This window comes from Apteryx rowi, unplaced genomic scaffold (genome assembly GCF_003343035.1).
Source record: "Apteryx rowi isolate R43461 unplaced genomic scaffold, aptRow1 scaffold_567, whole genome shotgun sequence".
NCBI classification, from domain to species: domain Eukaryota; kingdom Metazoa; phylum Chordata; class Aves; order Apterygiformes; family Apterygidae; genus Apteryx; species Apteryx rowi.
The window spans coordinates 27,049-38,502 of record NW_020450835.1 but is presented as its reverse complement, the minus strand read 5'-3'; the positions used below and the strand labels follow the sequence as shown (position 1 = coordinate 38,502).

Sequence of the window (11,454 nt, the reverse complement as noted above, 5' to 3'; positions counted from 1 at the left end):
AGTGACAACCACCGGCCCTGATGCAGGTGTCGTCTTGGGCAGGCTGGGCCGCCCCTAGGTGGTAGCCCTGCTGTGCCTAGCTGGCATCCTTGGCACCCCCGTGGCCAGGATCCTCTGCAAGGATGGTGGAGGGGAGAGAGCATCTTTGTCCCCAGTAAAGCAGAGGGGAAGTGCCCTGGGGACCTGGCATGTCACCAGCCTGGGGGATTGCAGGAGAGCGCTAACTGGGGGCCATAGCTCAGGGTCCGCACGCCGCGGGGAAGGGGCCAAGGGGCAATTGCAGGCTGAACATCACAGACCCGTCTATCCCGGTGGTACTGCTGAGTGGGGAAGGGGCTGCTTCTTGTCTCCTGCTGCCCCCAGACAGACTGCCAGCCCCTTTCCCTGTGCCCAGGCTCCTGGCGGCCTTTGCGTGCAAGAAAGCTGGCAGGCCATGGCTCCCTGCACCCACCTCCCATCCCCATGGAAGTCAGGTCCCCAGGAGCTGGACAGAGTTGTTGACCGGTGCATTTATAGCACAGATGAGTTTGGTAGGGGAGTGTTGCTTTCTTACCTGGGGTGAGGCCGAGGCCCAAAGCCCCAAGGCAAATACAGGGTAGTCAGTGCTGCTGGGAGCTCTTCTGCTCGGTGGTCCTGCGACCTCTCCTGCCCTGCCTGAGAGCATCCCTCGAAGCTGGGGGGATATCGCAGGAGCCAAAGCCACCCCGGTTCTCCCATTCCCTCCCTGTCTGTGAGCTGCTGTTATATGAGGCTGCTTGACAAATAGCCTTCTTGCCTTGTGTGCTCATGTGTGTGGGGACATTCCCCAGCTGGCAGCACAAGGTAGCTGAGGATGTGGTCAATTCTGCTTTGGTTTCTTGGTGAGCAGCAGCAGCAGCAATGCAAGGCTGTAAGAGAGGGGAAGGATGCTGTTGGAGGAAGTCCAGAGCAGGTGGAGTTCGGAGAAGCTCTCGGACTCTACGGCCACCAGGATGTAGGAGACGATGAGCTGGGTGCAGAGCCAGGTTGCACCATGGTAGAGGAGCTTTGCACCACGTGATGCAGCCCGTGAACGGAGGAAGGGATGGATGCGGTAGTCGGCCTCCACCATGATGGCCCAGCATAGGAAACCAAAGACCTGTCCAGGTTGGAGGCCGTGCCACCAGGCGGAGAAGGCAAAGGTGGCGAGGAGCGGCTGGGCAGGGCAACGCTGGAAGATGAGTCTCCTCAGCCAGCGGGACGTGCTCTTGTTCCAGGTTCGAGCAAAGACAGCCACGCGGTTGGTGGTCTCCAGCACCCACAGGTCGCTGCCCGAAAGGTCGCCTTGACCTGCCTCCGGCCCAAAGCCTGCTGCCTCGAGGAGGGCCTCATCCAGCATCCAGTGCGAATAGTAGGCCAGCTTGAAGAGCAGGGCTTGTGTCCACATGCTGTGCACACAGCTGAGGCCAGCGCAGCCCTGCATGGTGGCCAGCTGACCTTCCAGTTGTGTGCGCAGCACCTGCAGAGCCAGTGCACAGAGGCATCTCCGGCCAGCAGCCCCCAGCGGGCAGTGGGAAGTGCCCGGGAACTCTATCTGTGCCCGAAACCTCCTGAAGGAGCACAGGGGACCTCCTAGGAGGGCCGGAAAAAAGAGCAAGTAGCTACAGAGAGGCAATGCTCGCTGCAAAAGCCCCTGGCTGGGCTGGAGTGTCACGGTCCCTTCATGAACGTCCAGCGCCAGAGATGTGACTTTCTGGGTCAGCAGCATGACGGCAGAGAGGATGACGGCAGACCTGGAAGGAAAGTACCCAGGAGCTGCCGGGAGTCTTTTGAAGGGAGCATTGCAGGCACAGCAGCAAGGCTGTACGTGGAGGACGTACCTCCCACATCCCCACCGTGCACAGGCGAGGTGGCGAGGGGAGGCCAGCTGCTGGGGAACAGCAAGCTCGCTTGGCTCAGGGGCTCTCCGCCCTCCTGAAATGCCTGGGAGGGCTCCAGGCTCTCCGAGGGGGAGCAGGAGAGAGGCAGAGCAGGAGGGGGTTACCTGACATCCTGTGGGTCCAGCTCCTGGCTCCTCAGACCCAGATGGCAGAGCGTCTGCCAGGACATCTGGAGGCTGAAGGCCCAGGTGTGGACATGCGCTGGGCTGGCAGAGAGGAGGATGAGCACGGAGCCGGCCATGGGGATGAGGAGCAGCACAGCGTAGCTGCCCATGGCTTGGCCGGCAAGGAGGCATCCTCCAGCAAGCAGGGAGATGTACCTGGAAGGGAAGGGATGCCCTGTGGCTGGCCGTTAGGAGAAATGAGGCTTGAAACTCCTGCTCTGCGTTGACGGTGGGGCTTCACCCAGGGCCAGCAGCCTCCCTGGTACCCCTGCAGTTTGTCCCTTAGCCTTCCATGGGGCCAAGAGGCCATTGGGGCCGTCGTGGCTGCACGTGGCAATGGGGGGGGGACTGGGACGGGTGTTGCTGGCCCTGCTCCCTGCTTCCCTGCTCCCCATGCTAGTCATGCCCGAAGCAGTCCCCATTCTCCTGCCCATGCACTCATGCTGATGCACCCCTAAACCCCTCTTTGACAACACAAGAGTGTCGGACAAGGCTGTTTTGGCCTTAACTACCCCAAACCAACCCCACCGTAGAGAGGGGATGAGGGACAGCTCACATTTGAGACATTACAAATGCCCCTAGCCGTGTCAGTCAGGTCTCGATGTCACGCGCCCTGCTGCGCCTCCGGCTGGGAGAGCCCCTGGAAGCTGTCAGCGGTCAGCTCAGCCGCGGGGGGGCAATGACCACATACCGGGCAGTCGGAGAGAGGCGCCCCGAAGCACTGAGGTGGTGGAAGAGAGCAGCGAAGGGGAAAGCCGCCAGCTGGTACGAGGCCACGGGGCAAAGGACAAGCAGGTTTGCCCAGCGCATCGAGCCACTTGCTTCTCTGATGGCCTCCGACGCCTGGAGAAAGGACCGAGCCGCGGGCTGCTCTGGCTCCTCTTTATATGTGGTGTGACCACACCACAAACTGCAAAAAAAAAAAAAAAGGAGCGGGGCCAAGGAAACGGAGGTATCTGCAGGAAGAGGAGCACAGTGTTTGCGTTCGTCAGCGCTGACTCCTTGAAGCACCTCTGTCCCAAGGTTTGTGTGCGGGTGGAAAAAATTTAGGCTTGGTGTTTGCTCTGCCAGACGCTTGAGCCATTGCCCTGGAGTGAGAGCGAGCCGCCAAGATAAGAGCAACCAACTCTTTGGGTTGCCACGTGCATCAGGCTGGGGTGCATTTCAGAGCAAATCCCCAGTCACATCCAGGGATTTATCAGGCTTGGTCCTTCCTCTCAGCTCAGCGCTTCACCCTCAGGAGCTGCGGCCTTCTCCCAGCTCTTGCCCTGCTTGTCATGGGGTGGCTGTGGAGACCTCCTGGCATTTACACCCCTGGTCGCAGAGAGGAGAAGACGGGCCCTGCTGCTCCGCAATGGGGCCCCAGTACTCAGACCAGGCCACAGGGCTTTTTCATTTACCAGAAATAGTTCTATTCTTCCCAAACAGTTTTTCTTCAAGAAAATAAAGAAGCACAAAAAAACCGGAATCACTGGGCTACGTGTCACGGTAGAAGTTAGTTGTTGCTGATAAACTCTTTAAACCACACATTCATTCAAGAAAATAAATGCAGTCTGGGAAGGCAAAAGCTCCTCTTTTTGACCAGATGTGAAAAGTGATTTGAAAACTGATCTCTGGGGTGATCTGGAGTGAGTTACTATTGCTCCCCTGATGTCAGCCACAGTATTTCATGCTAAACTGGCAGAAAACCCAAGAAAATCAGCCTGCAAGACTTCACTTTTTTTTTTTTTTTTTGGTTGGGGGGGGGATGTAGTTAGAAAACCCAGAAAAGTCAAAAGAAATGGAAACATAGCTTTTTATTAAAACTTGGTTGATATCTGCTTTATTTTAGGCATATGAAAAGGTAAGTTCAGTGTCATTGCAAAGAGAAATACTATGACATTTCCCTCTGGAGGAAAAAAATAACATGTTGGAGGGGTAGAAGAAAAAAGGTTTTCCCCTTCCTGAGATGAATGCTTCAAAATATTTAGTCTTTTGATCATCATGAAAGAAATCTTAATTTTAAAAATAGATGAAGTCTGACATTTCTGAACGTCTCTACTCTCTAACAGCTTATTAAAATCAATAAGTTTTTCACAAGATTAAGTGACTCTGTTTTAATACATTTGGACTGGTGGAAATTCTAGTATTTGAGCAGTTGCTTTATTTTCATTTAAAGCTGAACCCCCAAGACTGTCTCAAATATGCAAGAAAACTGCTCCACCTAGAGAGCAAAGGATTCAATTTTGCAAAGTCTGCACTTAAAATCGGAAGATGAGTTGGGGCATCCTGAGCTGTTTCTGAATTACTCTTTTGCCTTGGCTATCTCTGGGTTCCCATATTGGACACGGTCAGTATGGAGCATTTTTAAAAAGTGATGTAAAATGTTGGTTACGCCTTTGATTTCTGAATCCCTTGGAGTTTCACCTACACTGCTGGCATCTGTGGGACCAAAACCCCATGGGAAAAAAAAATGACTTGCAGCAAATGCTGCAGAGAAACTGGCTCTTTGTTTTGCCGTATTTGTGCAGGGTGTGTTTTAAGAACAGGTTGTTAGGTGTTTGCAGTGTGTATGCGATAACGCTGGAGAAAAGCTTCTTCCATGCCAATTTTGGCATGCGTGGCATGCAGCAGCAGCCTGGTTTCACAGGATTCACCCTGCCAGGTCCATGGAGGCCAGCATTGACTTTGCTGAGCAAATATTTTTCAAGACCTTTGCAGTAGCTATTCAAGCAACTCAGTGCTATGGTTCTGCAAAAATGCCCTTGCTTTTCAGGAGGCAGAAGTGACTTTCCCCAGTAGCACTGGAAATGTTGTGACACACTGCGCAGTCCTCTCATTTTATACCAACAGATGCTAGGCTGTGGAAACGTGGTCTTGTAGTGTGCGTATGAGCCACAGGGAAGCATGAGAGAGAGCTTTAATTGCTTCATTACTATGTACTACACAAGAAACAACCCTGTTCCTTTCTGAAGGATGAATTGCTTGGAAATGCAGCAGGCGAGAAGAGAGGGATGAGCACCGTCAAGGCAAACGCTGGGCACAAACTTGGAACAGATGCAACTCAGATGTGGTACAGCCTTGGACTAGTGTCCGGAGGCTTGATAGTTGCTTTCTTGGTGGAATATAGTACTGTTCTGGGAACAGTTTTGCTTGCCTATTGTAATGCAGCCTGCACTAATTTGCTGCAGGACGCATTGCGAAGTGAAGGACGTAAATCAAAAGCAAAAAAAAAAAGGCATTTTAAAGAAAAAGTCAGACTGGTAGGGTTTGTCTTTTCTCTAGAGAAAAGCACATAAATAGGAAGGAAGCAAACTCATTAAAATAGGGTCCAGGATGCTTGGACTGAGCTCCTGTCTCAGACTTTGTGACCTTGGGAAAGCCACTCAATTTACCTGGCAATTCCTATCTACCAAGAGGGATGGTATTTTCTGCCTCCCTGTGGTATTATAAGGCGGAATCCATCAGAAACCTTGGGACTTAAATTCAGCTGGGATGAGCAGGACATGAAAGTACCTAAATAAAAAAAGGAATTAACAAATAAGCATAATGGTTTATTAAAACACAAAAACGTAAAAATCCTTCTTTTGCTCTCGAGTGCCAGCCCCCCACTAGCTCTGTGCTACTTGTTGCCATGACTGATTCGCTGGCTGTAAATGGCACATTGCTACTTTTGTCGATGGCCTTTTTCCCCCCTGGATAAAAGGCTGGTTGTTTCATCCCAGTAGTGGAGGGTCTCTGGAGGTCTCGTCGAGGTCTGAGAAGGTCATATGTGCCATATGGTAAGGTAGCTTTGAGCTAGGTCCCACTGGCTAGTGAGTGCTCTTGGCTGGCTCTAGACCTTCCAGGGACATCTAGTCAATGGAACATCAACAGGGACTTAGGTGGGAGTTAGGGAAATGAGATAGAATTCAAAAGCTTGGCTTTGGTTTGGGTAAAGCCCGTCTTCCTGAATGGCCGGCCTCATTAAACGGCCTCCCTCGCTGAACAAACAGCCTGGCCTTAATGCTGAGCTGGGCTTGACTGCTAAGCAATAGCCCCACACCTTCTGCAAGTGGAAATGGAGGGGAGTTGATCCAGAGTCCCTGCTGGTGATGAGGGATCTGTTGACAGTTAGTCTTCTGCATAAAGGTAGGCTGAAACTGTGAATGTGGTGTTTCCTATGCCTTAGATAAATAGACTTTGCGAAATGGTGACTAATTTTTGCCTTGAAAATTTCTCCCTTCAGATCCACCATGTTCCCTGGTGAGGTGTGCTTGAACACAGAAGGGAAAAAAAACAAGAGCTGCTCATGAGACAGAGACCCAAGGCGAAGGTGATGATCCTAGGGATATTTGGCACAATGAGAAGGATCTTGGGGATCCCTGTGGAATAATGGTTCAGCACTGCAATGGAAGAGGATCTCCTCCAAGTAACTTAGCCCAGAAGTTTGATTCTGGAAAGGGAACCAGGCAAGTGGAAGGCTGTTTCACGGAGCAGAGTCGCTGAAATCTCCACCGGGGCAGACAGTCTTGGCATTGTGTTTGCAGTACACATCATGTCTGCAGTATGCATTCTGCTCGCATTCTTGGCAACTTTTTGGCTTTGGACTGTGACACAGCCCTTCTGATCATTTTTTGGTGAAAGCACACTTTGATTTTCAGTTTACATTGAGGTGGGCTTTCTTTCCCCAGCTTCACAACGGAAATCACAGTGTTGATTTATAAGCGTAGATTTGGAGAATGAAGGCCTGCAGAACAAATGACCTTTAAACTCAGCAACCAATGTGAACTAAGAGATGTTCTGCATAGAAATCAGGTCCTTGCAGTCCAAATCCTTCTGCTGCACATTTTGTGTGAACATTGCTGTTTCTGCCTATTACTACAGGGAACACAAAAAGTGCAATCTGGGCAGTGGGAGACGCTTATCTCTTCCTTCTTGTTGGAGTGCATGGTTCCAAACAAGCTTGTGTTTACGCACTCCTCAAAGTGCACTGAACGCATTTACACTGATGTCTGCAGGAAGCATCACCAAAAATGTCCCTTCATCCTCCTATTCAAGCAGAATAGCTTGTGAAACGGTGCAGGCGTCTGATCTGCTTGCTGCGAACAACACAGGCACACACACAAACCTAAGCAAGACTACAAGGACATTCCATTTAGTTTCAAATTAACCATAACGCCAAAGTTCAAAGTCATGGTCCTGAGTACTAAGCCAATTTGGCAGCTCATGCGAGATGTTTCTCTCTGCTCCAGTTCAGTACAGGGGTGGCTTCAGTGTTTGAGTTTTCTGGGAATGCGATAAGCATGGTGGTGCCTTCTACGAGCACATCAGTCCAGTCTTGTTGCTGATTTTGTACAGTGTAGTGTACGACTAACTGGGCTTCAGTGCCAGATGGCTGCAAAGCATTTAAAAGAAATCTTTGAAAAATAGTATGGTAAGATAGGTGGTAAGTCTTGCTTGTATTTTCCTGCACCTTTTTACCAGGACATATCGCTTGTAGTTTCCATTTTCTTTCTTTCTTTTTTTTTTTTTTCCTTTCTTTCAACTCTTGCATTGCCAGATGTCACCCAGAAATTTATAGCATTTGAACTGCTTGCCACAGGACAAAACTTGTTTGAAGCCTTCAGTCAAACTGCTGTCTTCAGTTAGCCATTTGCCACCAGCGTGTTTCTGCAGCTTTTTCATTTTTAGTATTTTGCTGCCACCTTTTAAATTTATATGACAAATGATACTGGGAATAATGTCAACAACAAAAAACAACAGTTAAAAGAGTTACTAAGCCATTCAGTTTTCTGGCTCGCTGCTTGCTTGAATGACATGAATACAGGTACAGCAGAGCACAGAGGGGCTCCTCTCATTTAGTGTGTGCTCTTTCCAGCAACAACCTTTTTAACTCCTCTTGAGCACATCCAAGTATCGATTACGGGGTACCCAGCACTGCTGGAATAGTTGGAGGGGCGCACTGGTATCGTCTACCCAGATGGGACCCCTTTCACCTTGGGATTTAAACCCTCACACAGTTTCTCTGACTTCGAGAATACTGGATAGATCAAAGCTTGGCTCAAAAGCAGAGGGATATCTTTTGAGTCAYTGAAGTTCATTCAGTTTACCATGGGACCTGCAGTTGATAAAGTGTTAGGAGATGCCATAAAATGCCTATGTACCTGTTGTCTTCATGAGCYGTGTAAGGAAGACAAGTGGCTTAAAAGAAGAAAGACATAGAGTTTGTTGCTTTTGGCTATACTATCCATCACTCGTTCATGAAACTTTCAGATTGTTTTAGAAGGWGAAACTATGGAGGCTTGCAAGTTCAGTCTGCTGAATTTATCTGGAGGCGAGGAGAAGAAGCTGCAGATAACCAGACCYGGAGCCTGACCAAAGCTAGAAATAYTTGCTAGGACCTAGCTCTGTTTGTCTCATCAAGTCCATCTCAAAGAGCAGGTCCTTTGGTTAATATACGCACGGGTATGGAGCAATGGTAACAGTTTGTGGATGATGGCGCTTTGCAATTCCCTTGTGCAGTGGTGTTCATTGGGTGAGGCTGAAATAAAATGACTTAGCAACAAATAGGCGTGATGGCAGTCCGCGATAGTTGGTATGTTTTGGATGTGACCAAACGGTGTATGTGTTACTCAGTAAAAGGGCATTTGTGAGATGTGTCATGGGGACGTATTTGCTGAAGAGACAATTCCCGTTCTGAGCAGCTCTGCCTCTTTGGTGGTGCTGTGCTGCCCTCAGGTGGGATTTTGGAGAAATAGCCCGATTTTCAGTGTCAGCCTTCACTAAATGAGCACTTTTAAACGGATGTGCTGCGGCTTGGTGTTTTGCTCCGCTCTTCAGTGGGCGTGTTAGAAAGTTCCCCAGGACACCTGCTCCATGTTGAGTTTGCACGGAGAGCCCTTCGGACAAAGCAGCGGGATTACCGTGTAAAAATCAAGGAATTCAGGGAGGGAAGCCAAAGYGATGCTGGTGGTGTTAGTTAATGCCACAGCCACTTTCAGAGTGWTGTGCTGAGGCAAGGGGGAAAGAGGACATGTGTGCTCCAGTGAGTACTTTTTGATACTGAAAAATGTGGTCAAAGATCAAAGGTGGAGASAGACGTGTGCACTGTACTGCTCACTGTGCAGTCCTCCAACAATGTCAGATCAGCTTCTCTGGGTACTAGCGACAAGTGAAACCTCGCCTAGCAGTGGTGGCATGAGGTCCAACTCTGGCCGTGAAAGGCAAATCAAGGCGTAAAGCCRTCACAGAGAAGGTGCTGTGCTGAAACTGCATCAGAGGCTTGGCTCATAGGCAGCCTCCAACACATCAGGTCCATACAGACCCTCTGGCTGCACAAGCCTCTGGGGWCAAGCCCTGTCCTGGAGCTGGTTTGAGAGCAAAGAGGGAGCATCTCTTTTGTTAGGTGCCATTGARGCAAAGGGTTTCCCAGCCTCCATTTCCTCTCACAGATGGTCTCAAGGTCCAAGTGCTGATCTCCCTTGTAAAGCTCACTTAAGGAGCCACCCCCTTCCCACACCCAATTTCCTCTAGCTAATCCAGCCTCCCTCCCCAGTCAGGACTAGTAACATCAACCTCCTACCCCTGCCCCAGGTTCCTAATTAAGCCAATTAGTGCCTGGGAGCTTATTTAAAGGCTCTTCCCAGGGGGCTGCTGGTGCAGGTGCTGCTCTGCTTTGTGCTGGAGCTCCATCCCTGCTGGTTGCCCRGAGAGGTTGTGGGGTCTCCATCCTTGGAGATCTTCAGAGGTGGTCTGGACATGGTGCTGGACAACGTGCTCCAGGTGACCCTGCTTCAGCAGGGGGGTTGGCCTAGCAGATCTCCAGAGGTCCCTTCCACCCTTTTGTCATGCTGTGATTTGGGTKGGAATTGGGGAGGGGAGAGCCTGGGCTCCTCCTGCCCCTTGACCTGGGGTTTGGGGCCTCCCCTGCCCCACTGATTTTGCCTTTATCCAACCCAATCTGGTGGCACCGAGGTAGGTTTGAGTCCTCTTCCTGCCCCCCCCCCCCCAGCCTCTCTGCTTCTGCCTACTTGGGAGAGAAAAGCTGTRGTGTGGGGGTTGTCTGTGATCCCATCATGGTTGCAGAGGGGCCTGTCCCAAAGCGAGGAGCTGGGTGAGTCACGCAAGAGGGGTCGGGCTGGAAAGAAGCCAACCTCATGGGCTATTTACCTGCCCCCCCATCCCTCTGCCCCCCACAAGGTGGGGAATCCTCTGGGAGCAGAGTGCTCAGGCCCCCAAAGCCACCTTGGGGCCAAATGGGGACCAGGAGGGACAGAAAATGGTGAATGAAGGGATCTGGGGGGTAAAGAAAGCCAGATGGGGGCATTGGGGAGAGGGGGCACAAAACCTGCCCTCAGAGGCAGCACGGGAGCTCCCAAAAGAGAAATGGAGAGATCTAGGAGGCACAAAAAACCAAGCAGAGGGATCTGGGAGGGGGGCACAAAAACGTGGAAGGAGGGATCTTGGGTGGGCACAAAGCCAAAGCTGGGGGGGTACCAGGATTTGGGGAGCCCCCGTGAGGCCACCCTGGACCTGCTGCCCAGTGCCCAGAGTTTGTCCAGGGGCTCCTTGTTCGTCCATGCAGGTCTCCTGCCATCTTTGCTTGCCTTCCCGRTTATTGGGATGGACTGTTCTTGGCCTTGGAGGAGGTGATCCTTGAATATGGACCAGCTTTCTAGGACCCCTCTTCCCACTAGGCCCCTATCCCCTGSGCTTCTTTCAAGCAAGTCCCCGAAGAGGCCACAGTTGCTTTCCTGAAGTCCGGGGTTGTAATCCTCCTTCTTGCGCTGCTCTCAGGGTCCTGAACCCCACCACCTCATGGTCACTGCAGCCAAGGCTGCCCCCAACCTTTATATCCCCAGCTGGCCCTTGCTTGCTCGAAGGTACGAGGTCCAGCAGAGCATGTCGTCTTCTTGAGGACTCCTCTATCATATCACCCGTAGCTGGAAGTTGTCACTGATGCTCTCCAGGAACCTGCTGGTTTGCTTGTGCCCTGCTGTGTTGTCCCTCCAGCAGTTATGAGGGTGGTTCAAGTCCCCCCTGAGGATCAGCGCCTGTGAACAYGGGGCTCCTACTGGCTTTGGTACTTTCCAGGTTGCCACGGCAGTATCTTTGGTGCTCACTTGGAAGAGCAGCAGGGGTAATCGTCCGAGGGGTGGACAAGCTGTGGCAGTCTCTCCACAGCACTGTGGATCCAAGCCCCCAGCAAGCAGCAATCGTCTCCAGGTGACAGGKGAGGTCTGCAGATGAGCGCCTCTGTCAYTTGCAGCAGGCACTAACCCACCGCAGTCACTCACCACTTCCTCCACCCCAAGAACGACTGAACATTAGTGTCGTAGAAAGCTGCTAGCAGCGATTTGGTTCAGAGCGCCCTTATTCCCACGCACCGGCAGCAGCAGGGGAAGTGTGCCTGATGCACAGGTCAGGCAGAG

At 51.5% G+C, this 11,454-nt stretch overlaps 1 protein-coding gene across 1 annotated transcript; it reads right to left on the bottom strand.

Annotated features, from left to right (window-relative positions):
• Positions 1-838: 838 nt before the first annotated feature.
• MBOAT4 (membrane bound O-acyltransferase domain containing 4) lies at positions 839-2,872 on the bottom strand. The gene is made up of 3 exons (XM_026082122.1): positions 2,754-2,872; positions 2,003-2,218; positions 839-1,751 (listed from the first exon to the last, which is right to left on the bottom strand). Exons 1-3 carry the CDS (start codon positions 2,870-2,872, stop codon positions 839-841), a joined length of 1,248 nt encoding a protein of 415 aa, XP_025937907.1.
• Positions 2,873-11,454: the final 8,582 nt, after the last annotated feature.